The sequence below is a fragment of the Ambystoma mexicanum genome, chromosome 2q (genome assembly GCF_040938575.1).
Source record: "Ambystoma mexicanum isolate Mex_15411 chromosome 2q, UKY_AmexF1_1, whole genome shotgun sequence".
Classification (NCBI taxonomy): domain Eukaryota; kingdom Metazoa; phylum Chordata; class Amphibia; order Caudata; family Ambystomatidae; genus Ambystoma; species Ambystoma mexicanum.
The window spans coordinates 171,387,424-171,412,399 of NC_090924.1; the positions used below are offsets into that span (position 1 = coordinate 171,387,424).

General features: G+C 45.6%; 1 protein-coding gene across 3 annotated transcripts in view; it reads right to left on the minus strand.

The window, feature by feature from the left end:
* Positions 1-24,976, minus strand: part of ALS2CL (ALS2 C-terminal like) — a 757,501-nt gene that overhangs the window by 98,343 nt on the left and 634,182 nt on the right. For all 3 annotated transcript variants that reach the window (XM_069647086.1, XM_069647089.1, XM_069647088.1), the window contains 2 exons: positions 15,062-15,104; positions 11,716-11,777 (listed from right to left, as the gene is read on the minus strand). In XM_069647086.1, coding sequence (XP_069503187.1) covers positions 11,716-11,777; positions 15,062-15,104 — 105 coding nt within the window. The remainder of the gene's footprint in view (positions 1-11,715; positions 11,778-15,061; positions 15,105-24,976) is intronic.

Below are 24,976 nucleotides of genomic sequence, written 5' to 3' on the forward strand. Positions count from 1 at the left end.
CTCTTCCTCATCACAGTCACCAACTACCCCACCTTACGGTTCCTTGTCACAGCCCATAACTACCCCATCTCACTCTTCCTCATCACAGTACTCCACTACCACCGCCTCACTATTTCTCATCACAGTTCCCAACAACTGCACCTCACTCTTCATCATTACAGGCCCCAACTACTCAACTTCAGTCTTCCTCATCACAACCCCCCCACTAACGACACCTCACTCTTCCTCTTCATATCTGCCATGTTAAGGATTCCAATCGGGCGTCACACACTGGACCAGAACACTTGGTCTTAGCCTGGGATGTGGTGCTCAATAGGAATGCTTTTTCTTTAATTTCAATGACTTCAAATTGAGCCGGTACCCGAGCCGTCTCACACATACCCCGGGTCACAATGGGCCATGAACTAGGCCGGTTGGTGAAAATGCAATATTTATTTATTTTAATTCACAAAAATCACACAAATATTAATATTGGGCAGCAATCACCAATGGGGTAATAATTACAATAGAAATGAAAGCATTGTACTTGGTTAACCTTCTAGTAGAAGATTTCAAAAGCACAAATGAATAGGAGCACTTTTTGAATTAGGATAGATAGCACTCAAGTTAAGTTTTCCCTCTGCAATGTTCCCTCAACCCACCAATAATCGAATTCTGAGTGGATAAAAAGAAGCAGCAGGTAGTCAGGGATAAGAGGCAGCAAACAGAATCAACATCCGACCTTCCCTCACAAAATTTGCAAAGGCCTAAAATGACACTCGGATTTGGAAAAATAATTAATTATATGTGTGTTAAATAATGATATACATATGTTTTATCACAGCATTAGGGATGTTATGTCACTATCAACCATCAGGCAAGGTATCACAAAAGCATACAGTTCACAAAATAGATTGAAATTGAAAACCCAGTGCAGCAGAATTCACACATGGAAAAGTTGCATTTTTTCTGGTTTGCAGTTTTAAATGCAAAAAGTGTTTTTCAAAAAATGGGTGACAAAAACGGAATTGGAATGCGGTTTTTGGGCAGTGAGATAGATGGACAGTACAGGGACAATATAGAAGTGAAAGGAGGGCTATAGCTGGTGAATTGAGAGGGATTGGGAAGGTAGAATAAGGTTCGATTTTAGGAAAATAGAGCGGTGAAAAAGAAAATCAGTTACAAAAATGTAAGGCAAATTTTACTTAAACTAAATTATTTAGACTATATTGTTAAAGAAAGCCACGGTACGTTCAAAGATTGATTCGCGATGTCAACCTTTTCCTGCCGTGTTCTGATCTATGTGGGAACTAATTTAAATTACTCCAAATATCACTAATGAGTTACAAGGTGAGGTGAATAAAAGAGTTGTGCTAACACTAGGAAACAAGAACAGGGTGCACAGAAAATTGGAACAGTCTATACAAGTTATCAGGGTATGGATAGGGTTGCTTAGAGAGTGGCACAATGACAAAAGTCAAGATGGGGTAGACTATGGGCCTCATTACGAGGTGGGCAGTAAGGGATTACCGGTACCGGTAAGGGCACCGGTACCGGTAATCCCTTACCGCCCTATTACGAGTTCCCTTTGCGGGTCCTCCCTTAACGCCTGGTTTTACCAGGCGTTAAGGACGGGACCCGCAAAGGGACTTTGGTGCTAATAACGGTACCGCAATTTGCGGTACCGTTATTAGTGCCTTCTCCATTGCCATTGAGCCCTTTGGGGGCTCAAATGGGAATGGGGAAGGGCCCTGGTGAATGGGGAATTACCGCCCCCGCCAACCTTGGAATGGGGCGGTAATAGCTCCATTCACCAGGGCGGAGTCGGTAAGGATTTGGAGGCAGCCATGGTGCTAATAGCGCCATGGTTACCTCCAAACTCCTAATGAGGCCCCATGTGTTATGGGATGTGGGTTACTCACAGACCGCTCTTAAATTTGGGATTAGGACCAGTCAACCGGGTTCTGGACTCCAGGGCTCGGGTCACCAGATAGCAGCGGTCTCTCCTAGCAGAACAACAGCTGACCCTGTCTGGTCACCGGATAATCAGGACAGCTGGATGGCAGAGTTGCAGCGGGCATGCAGTTAGTGGGCAAAACGCCAGTCTGGTTTCAAGATGCTTCCCAAAAGAACAGCACATCTTTTCCCTTTGGTTATTGGGATGCTTTTAGTGGGATCTCTGGATTGAAGCCTTGCTGGGATGGTCAGCAATGCTTTGGCCTTGCAGTGGGATCTGGAATCAGCTATGCTTTGGCTTTGCAGTGGGATCTGGAATCTGGCAAGATGAATGTAGAAGATCAGGAACACAGGCACAGGAAATTCAGGAAAGAGTCTGTCCAGAGTTTTGTCAGCCACCCTTTTGATAGAGCATGGTGACATCATAGAATTATACGGCCGGGCAGGCTTAGCTAAGCATGCTTCTAAACAACTGGATTGGTCAGGGGAGATATTTACTGCCTTCCTCCCAGCTGGCTGGGTTTCAAGGGCATGATGTCAGATTTATGATGTGAGTTTTACAATGTCCAGAACCTTCCACAGTTACTTTAGCTAGAATTCAGTTTTGCCATAAATGGCACATTTGTACAGTTGGGGCCTTTTAACAAATTACAAAAATAGGTTACATATTTTCTGTAGAATATACCATTCCAACTCTACAGTTTGTAAGACATTGTTTCGCCCTTCTGATCATTTTTAGTATGAAATATTCAGCCTAAAATTCTATAACTTTACACGTGTGTATGGATTATCATCAGGCATATCAGTATTGAATTCTACATTGGCATCATGTACACTTTCCTTGGAATACGCCATTCACTGCCATTTCTGTTCCCTATATGGCAGTGAAGGCAACATCTTAATTTAAAACCCACAAAATTACATTAACACTGTTAACTGTTTACATTCCTGTGAATTTCTGTTGCAAAAATAACCGTCTTCAGAGTTTCTTAATAAAATAGTCTTTTGAAACAAATGGGCTGGCCTTTGTCCTCCACTGGACAATTTTTTTCTCTTCAGCTACCACCAACTGTCACTTCAGCCCAGTGGGGATGGGGATTTCCCAGTTTTATTGAAGGTTTTATGGCCACTTCCACTTCACAGATGTTCCATTATAAGAGGCCTCAGCCCAGACACAAGTCTGCCAAGGTAGCAATTATCACTTGTGTTTTCTAGCATCCTCTGTGGGGGACTTCTGTTGCTGACACCCCCCAAGCAGAAACCTGTTTGGGGCTGACTTCCCCCTTGTAGCCAAGGCAATTTAGTTCCTTATTTTCTTTATTTTTGTTATAAATCAGAATAAAGCCTGTTGAATAAGATCGATCCCCCATATATGTTTCAAAGCACAAAACCCCTTCACATTGCTAGATAAGGGCAGGGTCTTATCCAACATACACTTTTAAGACAGTATTTTTCTTAGTTTGCAAAAGTACATTTTAAACGTGTGGTGACTACATTTTCCTTGCAAATTCGATTTTTCTCTTCCATCTGAACTCCCACATTGTTTTGTAGCCATAGTTAGCTTCTTGTATGCTGCAATGGGTTAAAACACAGATGCACTGAAATTGACATAGGCCCAGAGCCAGGGCCTTTTTGATGCATTGATCCTTGACATTTCATAGCCAAAAAGGAAAGCATTTCCTGTGTAGCTGAAGGAAAGCTTGTTTTGATTTCTTCAGATCTGTCATTCAGGGATACTGTTCTTGTCTGCTTAGAGCACAATGTGAATGTATAGGGGCATAGCAAGGTCCCTTAATAAAAGTATTGTGATGAGTAACAGAGGAAAAAGAGCATCAGAGCGGCATCATTTTTAAATGTAAATATTTCTGTTTTTCAATGGGAACTTTGGGCTTGCAGCAAAACAGCGCTGCTTTTTCACTCCCCTTCTTTTGTACATGTAAGAACACACTGGCAGGTATTTTCAGTGTTCCCCCTTGTTCCATCCAGCCCAATAGGTGCTTGACAAGATGGTGCATCCATCATTTTGTAGCTGACAACGCAGTTCTGGTGTGAGGCAGTGGTGCTCACAGGAGCCAGCGCAGCCATTTTGCTGCTTCTGCTGAAGTGCAGCTTGGTTATGGAAGTATGGAAGGGAGTACAGCTGAGTGTGTAAATATATCCCACAGCCACTACCACCACCTTACTTTTACTCATTGCAGTCCCCCACTACCATCAACTCACTCTTCCTTATCACCGTACACCACTATCATGATCTCATTCTTCCTTGTCACAGTCTTCCACTGCCACCACACCACTCTTTCTCATAGAAATACCCCACTGCCACCAAGTCACTCCTCCTTGTGACAGTACCCAACTACCACCAACTCACTCTTCCTCATCACAGACCCCCACTAACTCTCCCTCATTGTTCCTTGTCACAGTCACCCACTAACTCCACCTCACTCTTCCTCATCAAAGTCCCCCACTACCACCACCTCACTCTTCCTCACCACAGTTCGCAACTACCCCACCTCATCCTTCCTCATCAAAGTCTCCAGGTACACAACTTCAGTCTTCTTTGTCACAGTCCACCACTTACCCCACCTCACTCTTCCTTGTCAGGTGAAGTATCTGGGTAAGCTGCCCTCACCTTTAGATTTCCCAGTATGTCGCACATGTGCATTGAAATTGCACTGTATCTGTCACCGTATGATTTTCACTGACAGGCCACATTTTCATGCACACACACCTTGACATCTACATGTGCAGTGACTCCAACCAAGCACTGAATGTAGGCCAACTTGTGTCCACACTTGAGAATTCTTGCAACATTTACAGCCCTTCCACTTAACCGTACTGCCTTTTGGGGCGACAAGGAACAAAGAGATTGACCAAGTGGTACCGTAGAGGTTGCTATAAACGTTTATTAACGGAAAACCAAACCTATCTATCCCTAAACTAGAGGTGGTTTCCCAACCTAAATAAACTAAACTTGGGTAGGTCAGTTGGGCAGTAGTGTTCAAATCAATACGCTCTATCTTGGTCAAAATATCCTACACTATCCCTATCCTTACAATAAACCATACGTAAAGTAAGTTAAAGATCTTGGGCCTCATTACACGGATGGCGGTGGACCAAGGTGCTATTAGCACCTTGGTCCATGCCGGTAAAATACCGGCACCGCCTTGGTGGAAAGGGGAATTACCGCCCTATTCCAAGGTTGGCGGGGCGGTAATTCCCCTTTCCCCCATTGCCCTTCCTCATTCCCATTTGTGCCCCATAGGGCTCTATGGGAATGGGGAAGGCGCTAATTACGGTGCCGCAAATTGCGGTACCGTAATTAGCTCCCTGGTCCCTTTGCGGGTTGGTTTTTAACGCCTGCAAAAAGCAGGCGTTAAATTCTCCAACCCGCAAAGGGACCTCATAGTAAGGCGGTAAGGGTTTACCGGTACCGGTAAAATACCGGTACCGGTAAGCCCTTACCGCCTACCGTGTAATGAGGCCCCTTATCTGACCCAGGAGAATGGCTCCCTTCTCCTGGATATAAAAGTCTCCCAAAACAAAAGGATCATGAAAGTTCCAAGGTTTCCACAACAGAGACAGTTCTCCGGGGGTCTCACTGGGCTAGGAGAACGACTCCCTTCTCCTAGTTGATTCACCAATGTTCCACATGGTTTTCAGCAAAACTTGTAGTTCTCTCAATTAGCTTTTAACACATTCCAATTTCCTTATATTCTTCAACTTGCCCCCACTGGGACGATGAAGATGGCCCCCTGAGTCCCTCTTTGACTGTCCAGTCCCACACTCTTACAGAACTTCCCAGGGAATTGTGGTACAAAGTGATTCACTACTTTCTCTGCTTTGTCACAATTTACCATCTCAAAGCTTCCCAGCTCCCTCCCAGAATTATCTTTGTTCCTGTTACCTTCTCCAATGGAACTCTCCACCGATTTTGCCAGGGGTTGCGGGTTCGCTCTCTCTGCTTCTTCTTATTCTTCAATGCTACTTCTGAGCCTGCTTCTCTTCACGGCTGGTTACTGCTGGCCCAGTTGTCAGACCGATCAGTCCATCCACGACAGGTCACACCACCACCACCACAATCTCTTGTACTCTCCACACATTCGACTATGCAGCCTCGTGTTAGGCTATGGTAAGTGGTTTGAGTGCAGCTTTCGGACCAAATGGTCCACCCACTACAGATGACGCCACCACCTTCGTTCTCTCCACTTCTGGTACGCCAGCTTTCAAATGACTTGCAAGATGCTTCTCGGGTGTCCCGGTGTTCATCTCTACAACTATGGAGACCTGCCTTGTTGCAGTTTCCCAGAACCCAGGTTCAGTCTCACAAGCTCAACTGTAGCCTCCTTTGCTCGTCTGTTCTCCTCCTAGGTTCGTACTGGCTTTCAACAAACCAGAACTGCATGGGCTACAGCTGGGCGGGCCACAGAACCATGAAGAACTCCCTTTTGGAATATTGGCCTCTGGTGGCGAAGAACACTGTCTTTCTTTGCTGTTTAGTTTAAATAGCGTGAATGGCCCCAGAGCAACTTAAGTCCAATTTACTACAGCTGTTGACCCTTGCAGGCCCCCTGCTCTGGTCTTTACTATTTGAAATGGTCTAGGCCTACCATTTGATTTGTCATAATGACAGTAAGTCGTCTGCCATATGTTGATACGTTGACTTCGGAAACTGACCCTTATTATGTATGTTATATCCGTTAGTGGATAGGTGTACAGTCATAATTGGAGTACTCAAATGTCTTCTTTGCTTAGGGAATTGCTTTTATAACACAGTGATAAAGGTATTAGAGCATATCATTATGGTGAATGTTCAATCAATACAGAGTAACACTGATGTGTAAGAATACCATGGTTGTAAATGGACCGTATTTTTAAATGCAAACTCCAACCAAGCATTGCACATGAATCCACCCTTATGTGCAGAAACACACTTTTTTTTTAAGGTGATCAGATTTAGCGCACAAAACCATTTAAATTCATCAAATGTGGGAAGTGATGATCATCTTAACTCTCACTTAAATACCCAGAAACCTCTGGGTATTTAAGCGCGTTATAAATATGCAACTAAGAAAAACAACAACACAATTCTGTAACAGCGCCTCGATGCCCCAGGGCTGTGTGAGCGCTTTAAAAATGCAAATAAATTTAAAAAATTTAAAAAATAAATAAAAAATCAGTGTCCCCCTGTTGATGACCCCTGGGACCTAATCATGTTTTATTTATATAGTGCTTTAGCACTCACACCTAAGAGATTTACATAGAACACATATACATATAATATCACCCAACTGGAGATGGTACTCCTTTATCAACCTCAGAAGAATGAAACGCTGAGTTGGCCTTTCCAGGATTCAAAACGGCAAGCTCCAGATCACATACAGATCACAGCAGCGCGCTCTCAACCCACTGAGCTATCTTGCGGGCCTCTAATTTTGTTTGTCATTGTGTGAATCCCATCTCTTAGGTATGTGCTCACGGGCTTTGTAACAGGGGGGATGTCGAGTTATGATGATCATCACTTCCCACATCAACTGAATTTCAAGGGTTTTGTTGCGTTAAATCTGATCATCTTAACTGCCCCATAACTAATGTTTTGTCAATGAGTTTCAAGGGTTGTCTTATACAATAATGTATTCAAAGGCCACTAGCCCTGGCCTCCAGCTGTGGCCACTGTTCATGTTACACCTATAGGTTTCTTTCAAGCCCACTCGTCATGGCTTTCGGCCATGGCCAGTGGCCATGTCTTTTGGCCATGGCCACTGTACATGTTGAACCAATGGGTTTCTTTGGGGCCCACTGACCAGGACCACAGGCACAAAGTGCCCATTTCCCCCTGAAGATGTGATCACACCAGATGTCCCCCAATTAATTTCTTTCCCCTGAGTTTCCATTTCCCCGATAATCCCCCGAAAATGACTGCGATAACGCTCGAAAATTAAAAGTACCCACAGCTGATTCCTGTATTACCTCCATGCCCCCCTCCCATTACTCCCTTTCTCTTTTTAGTTCATGTGACGCATTTTCCTTTCCGAACAAGTCTTTTGTTATTACCGCGGTAATCTCACGAGAATAGCCCCAAATTCCCCCAATAAATGTGAAAACGTCTTAACTGTAACTTGCTCAGCAGACCACCTCCAAAAAGCCAGAGAAAAAAAAGACCAAATGGGAGATTTGGCCGCATTTTGGCTGTTCAAAATTTTCCAAACTGCCGAAAAGTTTGACCAAATCCCCCATTCAGTGGCAGGGGCTGCGGTGGTGTCCCCCGCGCCGGCAGTCGGTCCCGAAAAAAGAGTAAAAACATTTTTGTTTAAAGGAAAGGGCCCTGCGGCGCCGGAACCTGATCACAGAAGTGACAGGGAACAGGCATTGCAGGGACACAACGAGTCGGCGGCACACAGCGAAGTGTGCTGTCGCAGGGTAAGTAGGGGGTTGGGGGTAGGGGTGGGTTGGAAACCTGGGGCTGAAATTCTCAGGCGAGAGAAAACCAAAAGTTATTTTCAGGAAATGTCAGGCTTTCAACCCCAATCTGATATTACTGCGGTGATAGCTTGCATCAAGCAACAACAAAAAAGGCAGCTCATCATCTCTGAAAAGCCTCTCTGCTGCAAAGCACCATGGAAGATATAGCTATAATTTTGGGAGAAGGGGGCACCCCCTTCTCCGTCAAATATTTGAAAAACTACTGGATGGAATAACCCCAAACCTGTACCACAAATGTAGTCAATGGTTTGTGCCCAAGTTGTTCCTTATTTGGTCCATTTATGTTCAGTAGTTTTGGTACTTCGGCGTGATTAAAATGTTTTTTACTCTTTGGGAAAATGAACGGGAGTAGGCCGAAAACAGTGTTTATTTACTTTCCTAATAACTTTATTCATTTTTTCAGAAATATTTCCCAACATTTCCATTCTGGGGATTCTGGGCGGGGGGCATGACACACATTATCTTTGCAAAATATCAGCCAAATTAGTCATGCAAGTCAAAAGTTATTAGCATTCTTAACTATAGAGCGTCGACCACTACACACTATAATATATTTATATTTAGCATTGACCAATGTTTATAGGTAAACGGTATCCTGCGCAACCAATCATAAGTGCCCATGTCTCCTTGTTTTTTCTGAGGCCGAACTCTGGACCTTCAGTTACAGGTCCATAGGTAACGCAAGGGCACACTCTACTAATACATTCTTTATTCAAAGATGACTTTTTGACTTGGATTTAGCAGTTCACTCTGACAGGGTCAGAATATGACCTGCAGTGGAGGGGAGGGGGCATGGCCAGTAACGGCCTGCCAGCCCAAGTTATGGCGTTCAGGCCTGTGTGAGGGCTGTGGGCCAATAAAGCCATTCACATCTCAGGGTTTAACTCACAGCCAATCGCCTGAGAGAAACAATAAATACATATGTTTTATAAAGATACCCACCGCCATTTCTATGGTGGGAGACGGGAGGAGCGCTGGGACTGCAGAACAAAACTCTGGTCCAGCAGGTAAGTGGGGAGGGAGGGAGGCGGTGGGCAAGGGGTTGGGTTTATTTTGGCAGTGTGGGGAGTTGGGGAGACAACAGGGAGAGGCCCCTTTTTGCCTCCCCCGATTAAAAAAATAAATAAAATGATGACACCCGTGGAAGCGCTTTGGGGGACTGGAACCGGGGGCGCAGAATGTTTATGATTGGCTAAACTGTCTTGCCTGGGTGCGAACTAAAGAACAATCCACTCGAACAGTGGACACTTTGTCTCCTAGAAGGTAAACCAAATAAAATGTACAAAGTATATTTAAAATATAGATTTCTCTGGTCATTTCATAATTCTAAATAATAGTGTGGTACTTTGCTTTCTTGTCTACCCTGCCCCCTACTGAGAGCAAGTCATGATCGCTCTGCTACTGTTACCCCTGCTGAGCAAAGAAGGATAAAGGAACATCCTTTTCGACTATATTTGGGAAGTGAAAGCTGATATTGATAACACAACATGGGGACTTTGCGTGTACAGAGAATTCTAGGTAATGCGCTTTATGTGCTTTGGCTGGATGTTGATTCGTTTTAGGAATGTCACCACACTATGAAAAATTCCTTTTGGGGTACTGCCTCGGTCACTCTTCCACTTTGTCTTCTCCCTGGGCTAGTGCCCGCGCCATCTCTCTGGATTGTCTTTTGGGTATCAGTGAGAGGCTCATGCTTTCCTTCACCCTAGCCCGGGCATTAGCCTTTTCATTCTCCACTTTTCTTTGAGCCAGTGCCTCAACCTTACCCATTTCTGCCCTTTTCCTTGGCCAGCACTTTTGTAGAAGTGACAGGAGAATACTGGGTCCATCAAAAACATGGTACATCAGTTCAACAGCGGTACACAGAGTTTTTCGAATACAAGATGGATTAACAGTTCTAGTACATTTTCCAAAATGTTACACCTTAGTAGCTAAGGTAAGAGAGGACATAGTAATCGCCGACCCTCCCCTCCTCCCCCATTTAGGACGACTCGATTTGTGTACAAGGCACTGAAGTGGTTAACAATGACAACATAGTGATACATGGACATATAAAGCAGATGGTGGTGGGACAGGAGAATGGAGTAAGGACAGCACAGAGAACAGGTAATTGCAGTACATGTGGCTATCAACACAATAAAGAAGGTTATAGGTACAGCCCAATAACATTTTAAACACATAGAAGCCTTTTAGCGAAATGTCGTGGTTTGAATAAGTGTTTGTCTGGCAGTTTATTTTTCTCAAGAAAGCCAGCTCAAAACATTTCTGTTGAAACTATGCCAAATTGCTTTCTTGGGTGTTTGTGCCCCTGTTTCGCCTGGTTTTCCTGATGCCTGCATTTCATTTTCCCTTTAATCTCAGTCGCGGGGTTGGAGAGAGGGGTTGAGAGAATTAATTTCACCCTGAGCCCCTAACCGTTTTCTCTGTGAAGAGGCATCGGGCGCTTCACCCTGACCCTGATAGCTGTGTCTTTATTATACTTTATTTTCATTGTTTTGGCTATATATACATTTTTTGCAATTTACCTTTGTATATTAATGATTACACAAATATAGCAGAATCTATGGAATCACTGCGCCGCCCGTAATTGAGCCAACGAAAATGGTGACGCCAATTATGGCGCAGCTCAGTGATAATATAGATCACTTTGCCCGCATCCCCCTGACCGCATTCTGCCTTACTGACCCCCCCCGCCCCACTTACCTTTACGGCGGCACATTTCTGTGTGTGCCCCCTACACCCTGCTATGCCTGCGGCTTCAGTTCTCCCCACTAATGTGGGTCAGAGCTGACGCTAAACAGTGCTTATCTTTTTTTGTTTTTCTTATTTACTTTCTTGCCCCCGCTTACCACAATGGTAAGTGGGGGACACCCCCGCAACCCCTTGCTCCCGTTACTGCACCCAAGCAGAGCGGGGGACACCTCCGCAACCCCTGCTCTGCTTGGGCACAGTAATGGGAGTTGTTATTTTGCGTGCTCCCAAAGTCGCAGTGACTGCAGGGGCGCAGTCGTAAAGTCGACATTTTTGTATGATTCCATATACCATATGTGATATTATTTCATTTGGTGTAGATGCTATCTAATCCTTTCCCGCCATTTTAGCTCTTCGTGTTATGGGTTTCTATCCTCATGAGGCCATTTGCAGTATTAAAACGTTCCCTTAAATAACTTTACTGCAATGCAATGTCTTTCTCCAATTTTATTTTCATTCTATTTTCATTCTATTTTTTTTTATCGTGATCTCAGATTTTATTTTCAGGATAACAGACTCCAATTAAACGTATCTTGGAAAGGTACTTACATTATCTTCTGAAGACATTCAGTAGCGGAGAGGAAGCACCGGTCTCTGACGAGGGAGTGCCTCTGAAAGCAGAAAATAGTTTGCATCGGTTATATCATGACCGTGTTCGTGTTTTACCCGCCCTTTACATACTGTTTTCGTGTAGCCCTCGCACCAAGCGCCAGTCTGGAAGTAGCCATGTCTGCCAAAGTTAGTATATTTTTTTTGAGTAAAAATATGCTCTGAAATGCAGGATCTGTGCTTGCTGAAGTGTATTAAAGTAACCAGGGGGAGCGTAGTGAGGTGACATTCGTTGGAATGGCAAGTGGAAACCCATGGAAGACGGACCATTCCCTTTATCCACTCCTGGCCTCATCAGAAAAGTAAAAATCCACAAGACTAATGCAATGCCATCTCAATATACTTTTGTCTTCTCTCTCTAATATATGAACTTTCTTCTCTTCTTCTTTCCATGACAACGATTAAATTGATCACCAAACCTAGCATCCACGGATTGGTCTGTTTTCCAAATTCATACAGTAGTATTCTCTGCCCAAATTATGGAGTATCAGCAACAACCCCAGTTCAGGTTCTATAACACATGTGGTAGCATCGCCAAACAATGAAGAGTAATGAAGGAATGTTAATGCAAAACAGTGAAAGAGGACAATGGAAATATGTTATTAACTTGAGGGTATTAGAAAGGGTGTAGAGACTAGAAAAAGCATCATGGTACGGTACAGAGGAAAAGAAAAATGTTGTTGTACCCTTTCTATGACAGTGTACAAATAGGGGCCAATTTATAGGCAGAGCCGGGATATTTCATAAAGAAATCATGAACAGGATGGCCACCTCCCAAATGCCTCTCTTCCATTGGATGTAGATAGTTAAGCCTTTGGGGTTCTCGGATAAATGTTGTTGTCCCTACAGTTCAAAGTAGATTGCTTCACCTCCTTTCCTCTGGTGCTGTGAGTTTAAGGGTGACCTGATACCTTTTCTTCTGTCTGAGCTAGTTGTGGGCTTTCGAGGGTCCCATACTCCACAACTGATTCTGCAAAACAATTCAGTGAGCAAATGGGTCAGTTGTCCCAGCCAGGTGGGAGATCTAGAGAGGGGTCCCTCTGTCTGCATGAACATTCCTTGATTTCTCTCCCTTCCTTTTGACCTTACTATGACATCCCTGTTCCTGTCTCGTTCCTCCTCCAACTGTCTGATCCTGCCTGATGTTGCATGGCCCACTGGAACCTTCCTGTTCTTGCTATATAGGTACTTGCCTTTCTCGATCTCTCCTTCACTCCTGTCTCATTTTCTATGTCCTTCCACCTGAAGGAATGTTGCTTCCTCCTCCTGTTGTTGCGCTCCTGAACTCCCTATGACATCTCCTACCACCACTCTTTTATCACCTCTAAATTGTGGTACACCTGCTCCCACCTCCCTCATACTACTCTTTTCATTTATGGTACTCTTTATTGTCACTCCAAGCCTCTGATATTCATGCCTCCACTTGGAATTTGGGATTACCACAGCTTCTGCATCCTGTGTCCTACCACCTCCTTTCCACGTCTGGGTCCTGATATTATCCCCTCCTTCTCCTGGATCTGTCCTCCTTCTGATGTTGCCACCTCTGTCAAACCCTTACCTGTAACCACATCTTCCAGTCCTTTCTTCTTCTCTGCTGTTGCCACCTCCTCCTCTGTTTCTTCTTTCCCACCAGCTCCTTCTGTCAACTCTTGTTTTTTGATGCTACTGGCACCTACTTTACCTTCTTGATTGACACTTCCTCCTTCTGTCCAATGTCTCCACTTGATGTTAGCACTTATTCTTTCACCTTCCTAACTCCCACCAACTCCTCCTGTTCATTCACAATTCCTAATATTACTCCCTTCTCCTTCCTTGTTTTAGCTCTCACCACTCTTCGTGCTCTCCACTGCTGCTAGTCTCTTCTATCCCACTGGGCGCTGCTTCCACTAATCTGCCTACAGCCTTCTCCAAACATGAGCCTCCTGAAACCCACACTATCTGCCTGCACCTGGGTGATTGTATAATGTGCCCAATCCTCCCCCTGAGTGGGGTTTTCAGTGAGGGTCTGCATGTGTGGCTTGTAACTGGTTGCAGGCTTGGATTGGTGGTTGTCCCCAAGTGTACCTGGGGATGTTTTGGGCTTAGGCGGGTGGCGATTGTCCTGTCAACCATCTTGGAAGCCAGCAATGCCTCTGTGAACCTCCACCATGCTGCTTGTGCAGTACTGGGAGCCTTTGCTTTCCCAGACTCTGAATTCAATACTGGAAATACACAGGGTAAGCACTTTACAAACTTTAGTTTAGTATATGGTCTGTGTGCTTGAGGAAACTGCAACATGGTATTCTCAGCAGGGAAACTCTGAGGTGACAGAAAATGGTTATTTAACTGTGTTTTCCCTCTGATATAATCATTGGTCATGAAGGCACAGACTTGCAAAATTGTTGGAGCGGGACTCCCCGACTCATCGAAAGTCCATTTAAAGTGTTGAAATGACTTCCCTGATGTTCTGGGTGAACTTTTTACAATGTTACAATACAAGCTACTGGTGTCTATTGAGTGGAAAGCTTTTTCTAAATGGAGATTTGTTTTAAGAGAACCAAAGGCTATCTCAATTGGGGACACAGTGCCTTATCATTTGGTAGGGTCTCACCAGGTATATGGGCAGGGGTAGGGCTTCCAGAATTATTGTGAACGAGTGGACTAATGCATTAGGTAGGGATAGATCTCCATGAATGGCCTGCGGTAAGGCACTGTGACTGTACCATGTGATGGGGGCCAAGGTAAGGTGGCAAAAGGATCTTCCCCAATACCATCCCCAGGCCCAACATACAATTGGCTCATGTTGGCGCCCAGCCACTACCTCGGTGGTTCAAAGAACCAGGCCAGAGGACCTTGCCATAGGGCAGACAACAAGAAAACCATGGAGGTGACTCATTGGCCCTAAAAACATACCCTGGCCTTCTTACCAAGCGGGGTGAGCTGGTCCAATTGAACTTTGACTGATGATCCATGAATCCTCCTGCTAGCGGTGATTGGAGAAGAGGGGCAAAGAGGAAGTATTCCATTACTTGTCCATAAGAGAGTTGGGGGGCAGGGGAGAGGCAGCTGCACAAGGCTTTCATCATATGTAAGAAGAGTTCTACTCTGCCTACTTCTGAAGTCATTTGCGCTTCTATGTCTGCAGTGGTTTTGACTCTGTCCAGGAGTATCTTAGGGACTTGTGTGGTATCTGTGCTGCTGTCGGCAACAAGGGTGGCATAAACACACACCTCTACGTTGGTCACCATCTTCCTCTGCAGTATTCATTAATCTGACATGTACCATTTGCCGCTGGTTGGTTTCTCACCTGATTGGTTGTTAATCTGAGATCTTTCAGAGGCCAAAAATGTCTGAAATGAAAATGAAAAAAGAAAGTATCAAGAGCTGTACAAATAATCGATTCCCACTCTCTTCTGTCAATCTCCCTTGTCATTTTCTCTGTCTTAAAGTTTCCAATGACCAATCACATAGAGAAGGCTTGGGCTGTATATATACAAAAGACACATAAAAGAGAGACTCACGAAGACATATCCTAAACTAATGCTTTTCATCCTCCCCATCTCTCTTGCACGTAAGATCACTCTGCCAGCCCTCTACCATCTAAAATCGGGTGTATAGGGACAGAGAGGTACCTTGCCCTTTCCCTAATAGAAGACAAACCCCTCATAAAAATATCCACTTTCAGTGTCATCCAGCTCCATGGTACTCCTTTAATTGATTGAATAAAGGATGAGAAGTGAAATCGACTCTGCCTTTGCTCAAACCTGTAACCGCGTGATTCTGGCTAGGGATGATGGAAGTTGTGGTCCAAAACATCTAGAGAGTCAAAGGTTGTTTATCCTGTAGAGTGAGAGCAGCAAGACTGCTGGCTACATAGATGTTGAAAAGGAAAGCATTACTTCGGGATTTTTAGGTGACAGGGTAATGTGGCACAGATCTTTTTCTCATGATGGAACGCGTGATTCCGGTTGTTCTGAAACTGGATTATGTGTGTTCTGTGGGTTTATGATGTCATTTTCCACCAAAATGAAAGACAATACTTCATTTAGTGAGAAGAACTATAAGACATATAATGTAATCTAATAGGTAAATGTTCATTCGTCTACACTGGAGATCGAGCCAAGAACAATATGGAGCTCATTTTCGATGAACTCGTAACATGAATCTAATTCGTAAAAACCGTGTGTAAGGTTTTTACGCACTAGATTCCAATCATGGCTCATTTTCATTAATTTGTTTGGCAGGGAGGAGCGGTAGACCGTTTCCACCACTACCTTCCTCTCTGCCATACAAATACTATGGAGTCCGCCTGCTTTCTGCACCAGCAAAAACCAGGCGGACTTTATAGAAATCCATTGTAAACACTGCCTGCCATTCATGCATGGCAGGCAGCGTTTACTTCATTTTCACGGCAGTGTGCAAAAGGATGGCATATAAATGGGTACTCTGCCTTTTTACCCTCCTTTTTGCATTCTGCCATGCAAATCAAGAAAATGCGGTGGTGGGGACCTGTTCACGAAAAAGTGCAACGTAACAGGCCCCGTCACTGAATTACAAGGATTTATAAGGAATATAAACCCTTCTGTGGTGCACTGACTCGTTTTCATAACAAAAGCTTACTTTGATGTTTGCTCTTACAAGACACTCCTCACTCCCCTTATGCCTCGGACACAGGTGGAACAGAGATTAGGTAGGGGTGCTGGGGCAGTGCTGGTGGCACAACAATGAAACAAACAACAAATATACTGCAGCTGGCAGCCATGTCGAATCTGTTCCAGCTCCCTCTAAATGTATGCTAGTGTTTCGAGCTGACATTAATTTCGTTTACTTTTTTCAACAGGGGAGTGTTTTTAATACTGGAGCTGCCAGCTGATCCTCGTCACCTCCTCCACACGTGTGAATAGCTGCAAAGTGTCAATTTAAACAAGGGTGCAGCCAGCCCTCCTCTGCTCCCAACACCACCGAGAGAAGACTTTTCAGAAGTAACATATTTTTTCTAACGTAGTATTTTCTTATCTCTATTGATTTGTTGAAGTATAGTTTATGTCATCAAATTTTACAACTTCTCAAATAGTTATTTAGGCCTTGATTATGAGTCTGCCAGCAAGTGGTAAAAGTGGCAGTAAATGTTACGGCCTCTTTTACCACTCTGCGAATTACAGGAGACTGACAATCAGCACTAATTCCGCCTGCTGAATTAGCCCCAGCAGAAATATTGCTGGAGGAATTACCGCCAGAAGCACAAATGATAATTCTGCCATATTATAAGTGAAAATACTGCCGAAATACTGCCAGAAATTGGCGACAATTCCACCAAGTATGCAGTGCAGTTATCTCAACCCAAAAGGTGGAGATAAAAGCATCCAGGTGATGGGAATCAAGTACAGATGAGGCCAATACTTGCTTGCTATAGTGTATTTAAGGCCCACACCCTCCCCAAACGACATACATCCACAACCAGAAATGAATTACAGCATCCATAACCTGCTGATGGCCATTGAGCTCCAGCAGCATGCAAGGCCACTACATGGAAGGATACATGCAGCACAAAGACAGCAGAGACGTGTGTTGCAGAGACCGGCCATACCACGTGTCAATCCGTCCCCTTGGGCTCTGACTGATGGACAATTGGTCTTGCTGTATGGCCTGGACAGGAACATCATAGGAGTTCTGCTTTACCTCATGGAGGCAGATCTCCGGAGCGCCATACACATCCGAATTGCAATCCGACCACTACTGAAGCTAGTGTCCATCCTACACTTCTGTGCCACAGGCACATTCCAATAGACTGCGGGGATGCTGCATTGAATGTTCCAGCCAACATTCTCAATAATGCTGGCACAATTGTTGGACGAACTCATGAGGCATGCCCATTGACACATCTCGCTGCTCCCACCTAGGTCCAGGTGCATGCAGCAAAAGCAAGATTCTATGCCATCGCCCATTTCCCTAATGTCATTGCAGCACTTGACTGCACACATGTGGCATCTGTGCCCCTACCCCCCGTGGAGCCTGTATACAGGAATCATAACCAGTTCCATTCCATGAACATCCAGATGACCTGTGATGCGGATCTGACCATCAGCTACTACTGCGTATGGTTCCTAGGTTCCAAACATGATTCCATGGTCCTAAGGAGCAACACCTTCCCTGCATATATTGACGCACACCAAGAACAGCATACCTGGCTCTTGGGCAAGTCTGACATCTAATGATGATGCCGAACAGAGACACACATGGAGACAGGCATGAGATCATGTGAGGAAACTACAATCATAGAATATTTATCATATTCCATGTGGCACTCATTAGCCCATGGCAAATAATCCAATTAACGCTGGGCACATAGACACCTGAGAACATACTGCATACTCCTCCATGTGCTACTCACAGCCACTACAACCCTTCCACCACCGGACAGTACAGGGAGTCCTCCCTACAGGCTTTTGAGCACACAAAGGCCACAGGCACAATAGTGAATGAAATTAGCATTTATAATAAAAACAGTAATGGTGAACACTCTACTACTTACCTGCTTTGAGTGACTCGGGCTATCTGGTGCAACCGTGTTGTTGACATACTACAATGAGGCACAAATAAGGACATGCACGTTTGGGCTACTCAAGGGAAGGTTTAGGTGCCTCCACCAGACAGGTGTGGCACTAATGTACACTCTAGAAAAATTAGGAAAGATTGATATGATATGATAAGTCATTTATAACGTGCCTGTACACAAGTGTGTCTAGGCGCGACAAGACAAGGAAGGGTAGATGGATGGAGGACAAAACAAACGATCTTACTAGGTCTTGTGTCATGCAGATCATGCAAGTGCTAGGGGGAGGGAAGAGGAGAGGGGTCAGGGGCCACGGGGGAGGGGAGAGTACATTGGCAAGAGCACGGTAAATGCTGCCAGATTGATGTCACTTGCACTATGCTGTACAACATATGCCAGAATATACCCATGCCTCCAGATGACGACCTTGCACGCCCCAACTCAGATGGGGAAGAAGATGCAGGTCTGGACAGGGAACCTCACAATAGACCTGAGGAATTTAGGAAAGGATGCATTTTCTGGCAGGACATCATTGACAGCTATTTATCAAAGCAGATATAACCCCCCCCCCTTACTATACATTTACCTTTCACTGTCACTACCATCTCCTCTGCTCTCTTTTATGTGTTGGCATGGTTGCACGACATGCGCAGCTCTGCAAGCACTTTGGTGGTGTGCTTGCCACTGATCCCTCAGTTAGTGTGGCAGACAAGGAGCTTGCAGGTTCACTGCCCCGCAGTTGCTGCATTGTGAGGGTGATGGCCCTGGACATGGCCTCTTGTGTGGCAGACATATGCTTAGCCAATTCCTGTACCCTCTAGCTCATTAGGGTGTTGTTGGCAGTGACATCTGGCCCACGCCGATACAGATGTTCCAGGGCAATGGCCAACCTATTCCAGACACCCGGCATGATATGATATGATGTGGCATTTAAAGAGTGCCTGTACAAAAGTGTTTCTAGGTGCCACAAGACAAGGGAGGGCAGACAAAGGGAGGACAAGACAAATGATCCTACTAGGCCTTGTGTCATTCAGATCATGCAAGTGTGACAATAGAATTGCAAAGGGAGGGAGAGGGGAGAAGTGCAAGGGGGAGGAAAGAGAAAAGTGTGATCAGGGTGGCATGGCTCTGTATAAGTGCAGCCAGGCAGCACAGCTCTAGGTAGTGTAAGGAGGCAGGGGGCTGTAGGGGTTACATTTATAGCCCTTAAGAGTGTGGTAGGCCAGGAGGCAGTGTAAAGGAAGACTGGTTGTGGAGGAGCATGATACCCAGTGGGATTCTAAGGGAACCAAGCAACCAGTCGACGCAGCAGGCAGGTAAATTGGCAAGGGAGTGAGAGACAGAAGGTGGAAGAGAAAAGGAGGGTCTTGAGCTGCTTCCGGAACTTCAGGTGGTCCGGCTCCAGTCTGAGAGGGGTAGGCAGGCTGTTCCAGAGGGAGACACCTGCAGAGGAGAGAGATCTACCGCCCAATCTCTGCTTGGAGAAGCGTCTGACCCTCAGGGAGTTGAAGGTGCTGAGCAAAGGGCTCTAGAAGGAACGTATTTCAGAAGAGAGAGTTGGATGTAGTGCGGGCTCCGGCCCCAGAAAGCCTTGTGGACGATGCAGAGGATCTTGAACTTGATCCTTGCAGTCACCGGGAGCCAGTGGAGAGATCTCAGGGCTGGATAAATACAGTCCCTGGGCTTGAGGCCGAGGATAAGTCTTGCAGTCCTGTTTTGGGTTAGTTGCAGGTGTGAAGAGTAGAGGTAGGCATTTGAGGAAGAGGCTGTTGCAGTAGTCCAGCCTGGAGAGAACCAGGGCTCTGGAGACAGTGAGCCTCTGTGGGAAAGTGAGAAAAGGTAGAATGCCTTTGAGGATGTGCAGCTGGAAGTGGTCCTTTTTGGCAAGGTCTGTGATGTGAGGAGAGAAGGATAGAGTGGTGTCGAAGATGACGCCAAGGTTTTTTGCCTCATAGGAAGGCAAGGGTAGAGGGCCCAAGGTGGGTGGCCAGAGTGACAGAGGGAAAGTTGGGCCAGGGTTCCCAATGAGAAGGATCTCCGGCTTACTGGCATTAAGTCAAAGGTCGTTGGAGGTGCACCAATCCTGAATCGCGGATAGACAGTCAGGAATGAGCGAGGGGCGAGAGGAGGCTGAGGGAAGCCTGAAAGAAAGCTGAGTGTCATCCCTATAACATTGAAAGTTAGAAGAGAAGGTGGAGAACAGGTGGGCCAGAGGGGCCAGATAGACATTGAAGAGCCAGGATGAGAGGATAGAGCCCTGGGGGACCCCACATGTGGAGAGAGAGGTGGTGGAGAGAAAGGACTCAAGTTGGACCTGGGAGGGACGGTCTAGGAGGAAGGAGGTAAGCCACGCCAGGGCCTGATCCGTGATGCCCAGGTTCACACAGAATCTGTTGATCACTGTGACATTATTGACCATGTCGAAAGCGGAGGAAAGGTCAAGGAGGATGAGGACAGAAGCAGAGCTGGAGTCAGAGGTTAGAGAGCAGTTTCCATGCCTCTGACAGCTCCCAAGCCAGACTGCCGGTCATGGAGGCAGCCATCAGATTCAGTGTGGAGGGTAAGCTGGGAGATGGCCAGCTTTTCCAGGAGTTGGCCCAGGAAAGGAGTGATAGAAATCAGGCCATAGTGAGACGGACAAGTAGAATTGGCAGACGCCTTTTCTTTAGGAGCGGGTGCACAAGGGACTGCTTGAAGAGAGAGGGGAAAGATCCGGTGGAGAAAGAGTGATTGCAGAATTCTGCCAAAGCTGGAGCGATGGTGGCAGTGTGGTCCTTGATGGTTCTGGAGGAGCAGGGGAGCACCTGTTTGGGTGATACTTTCATAGATCAGACTTGTCTAGATACATTGTCAGGTGTTGTCAGAGCAAAGGCGGAAAAGGGAAGAGGAGAGGGAGAGGTGGCCAAAGGAGGCTTGAGAGAGGCAGAGGCAGAGGCAGAGGAAGGGGGGAGTGAGTACAGAATGTATGTGGTGAAATGCAAGGCCAGAGCTGTACAGAGGGCCTGGGATGGAACAGGAGAGGTGGAGACTGCAGTAGGATTGTCCAGCTCATTGCAGATTTTAAAGAATTTGGCCGTGTTGTTAGATGATGCAGAGACACAGGCTTGGATGTGGACCCTCTTCTTGGAGAGGACAGAGAGTCTGTATTGCCTTTGGGGCAGGCAAGTTTGTCACAGGATGTGCCTGAAGCCCTCCACATCCTCTCAGCCACCCTGCACTTGCGTTTAAGGGTGGCAAGGTCAGAGTCATACCAAGAGTTGCACTTGGAGGTAGGCTTCAGGTGGATTCTCATGATAGGGTCAAGGATGTCCAGAGTGTTGGAGATAGAAAGATACAGGTTAGAGAGAGCTGTGTCAGAGTGCCAATCAGCCGTAGGAGTAGGAGGAGCAGAGAAAGTAGAGGCAATGTCGTCCATTTACACTAGCTTCATGGAGGGATGACCGAGAAGGAAGGTCGCAGTGCTGGGGTAGGCTTTGCTTGAGGGGCAAGAAGTTTCAGGTGAGAGGAGAGTAGAACGTAGTCAGTCCAAGAGAGAGCGGTGGTGAGGGGGTTAGAGAGGGGATGTCTGAGGAGATGAGAAAATCCAAAGTGTGTCCAGCAGAGTGGGTCAGACCAGAGGGTAAGGTGGAAAGGGAGAGAGAGTCGCATAGGTTGCATCCAGGTGGATGTTGAGGTCTCTGAGGAGAAGTTGAGAGTTTGAGGGAAGGAGGAAGGAAGAGAGGCCAGCCATTCAGAAGAGGGTGGCCTGGCCAGGTGGCCTGTAGATGGTGACCACAGTCAGAGAGAGGCGAGGAGAGATAGAGAGCCTACAGACTAGGCATTGAAAGGAGTGGTAGGCCTGCGTAGGAATGATAGAAGCAAGGACCCATTCCGGAAAGGTCAGTGCCACTCCACCTCTGGGCCTGTTGGTTCTAGACCCGGAGAGGATCTTGTAGCCTTCAGGGAGGAGAGTGTCAAAACTTGTGACAGAGCTGGCCATGAACCATGTCTCAGTGAGAGCAAGGACATACAGATCCAGGTCTTCAAGGAGGTTGCAGATGTCAGAGGAATGTTTGACAGCAGAGCGAGAATTTAGACTAGCTAAGTGGAACAGTTTGCCACATTTAAAAGAATTCTGGGGTTGGTTGCAGGAGTACGGTACACCCAGTGGAGGCGGTAGAAGGGCCCGAGAGTGGGCAGAGGCAGTAGACAGAGGTGGCATAGGGGCCAGAGCGGAGGAGGAGATGGGTGCCAGAGAGGTGGCGTAGGAGGAAGGAGATGGCAGAGAGGCCAGAGAGGTGTTAGGAGTGGCAGGAGAAGGGAGGCAATTGATGAGATGCTGGAGAGGCCTATCAAGCAGGAGGAGATTGGGCTGAGAGCCCTGGACCATGACGGTACCATTTAGATAGACATTGATGATGGTCTTGGAGGAGTGGAAAGGGGCTATGAGGACCTCCCACAGGGTGCTGCCAATAATGGGAGAGGAGGAGAAAGGAGAGAGATGAGAGACCATATGAGGGGTCCGTAGGTCTGGAGAGGGGACAACAAAGAGGATATCGTGAGAGTCTGTCTGGAGGAAGCCCTGATGTGGGTAGCAACGATAGTGAGGCCTGTGTTTGAGACCTGGATATCCCTATTGAACTTCTTCCTTCCAGACTTAGTGAGAGGAAAGGGTATGAGATAGAGTAGTAGTTTGAGAAGATGGGGTAGATTCAGAGCTCCAGACAGGATGCGAGGAGGCACAAAGGAAGAGCGAGGGAGAACAAGAAGCATGGCCCGCAGCCAGAGGAAGCACCCGAGGGGGGTGGGTAAACACATTGAATTAATGTTGGCTTCCAACATAAATTCAAGCGTGAAATGATGTTCCAATGCCAGTCACTCCATTGTTTGAATGCAAATCATTTGATTGCTACTGACACATGTGCAAGCTACGCTACTCTGATACACACAGAGAGTTCAATTGATTTGCTTCCAAACGATGGACTAACTGGTATTCCCGGAATTGTTTCATGCTTGAATTAATGTTGGAAGCCATCCAATTCGTCTATTGGACAAGGTCGGCTCTGACCTGCTTAAATAGATTACGTGGTGCAGATTGATCAAGCCTCAAAGATATGATTGAGAACACAAGCTCTGTCATGTATTTTGGGGGAATAATACGATACCTATATCTAATGAGCACTTCACAATATGCTTAAGGATGTCAACACTGAGTATTTCATCATGTGTTTAATTATATTTTAGGTCCTGAGGAAGACAGAAGGTTGGTCTCATATTTGTTGAAACTAACTATTAGGAAGGTTCTTATATTATCGTAAAGCTACAAAGTGTCTTGTGACCTCAGCTAGTCGACTGTTTTCAACTGGGACATACTGTCGACAGTTGTATAATAGTTGATTATATTTTCATTTTTCCATTATTGTTTTTTTTGGTGAATTTAATTGTGTATCTTTATTATGTGTTTAGTGCTCATAGGCAGAATTGATAATTCATGTTTGTCTTAATTGTTATCTGTTTCATCTTTATTTTAGTAGTGTACTAAAATTAATGTTTTATATGGAGATAATATACGTTATATTGTTGTAACCCATGTGATTGTGACACATCCTGGACTAGTGGACTTTTGGAATTCAAAATCAGGATTTTGATTATTTTGTGATTATTTGCTCATTTGAGACCACCTTTTGATGGTTCGGTGTGCACATGGACAGTTGGGAACATGTACCTTGCTTGAACTGTTGTGACCACGTGGTAGGTCACCCTTTAGCCTCGCTACATACAACCAACTGCTATACCATTTATTGTTGTCTGCTTGGTTGGATTTTGTATTATGTACCTGTACTATCACTTGTCACTTTAGGTGGTGGTTATACATTGATTTCCAAAGCACCATATTGTTTTTAGCTTTGTATGAATTCAACTTAGTTGTTAACTCAGTTACATCAAGGATTTGTGAATATTAACTACCCTTAATGTACTGGACCGTTTTACAAAAAAATCACAAAAAGATTACAAATGCATGACTATGAAATGCATTTACAGCAAAATAAATTAAAAAAAGCTGTACCCTATTTTTGTCTGTATTTCTCAAATTTAATGAGTACTACTACATCTAGAATGTCTCTGCATGTATGTGACATAATAGAATAAATCTAGGCCTACCACATTCAACAAGTAGACCCCAGTACTATAGACGTCAGGGCAGACCCCTCTTTGTACCATGGACTGTTGTGTCATGCACTTCACAGTTGTGAAGGTTTTGTGCAGCGGGACCATTATCAACTAATGAACTCACGGGGTATTGCTGGCTACTGGCTCTGACCTCTGCCGATTCAACACCCTCCAGGCCCAACATGTGAAGGATGCTGCTCACCGTTTCCTCCCAGGGAGTCACCTGTAGTGGGGTTACAATTCCTCCAATAGTGCCTGCTGTCTCCCGATGGTGGTTGGAGATAAGGCTACAGACTAAGGCTTTGAGGTTGTTCCACCTCTTGTGCATGTCCTTACTGTCCCATGGGACATGTCCTACTGTCCTGGATTTCAGCCCAGATGGAGTTCTCCCGCTGCTAGGACATTTTGCAGTTGTGTGACCCATACAGCAGCCCCATCACCTGCTACGTAAGCACACTGAGCTTCTGCTCAGTGAATTTCTGCTTGTTTTGCTGCATTTCAGGTACCTTTCTCTTGATT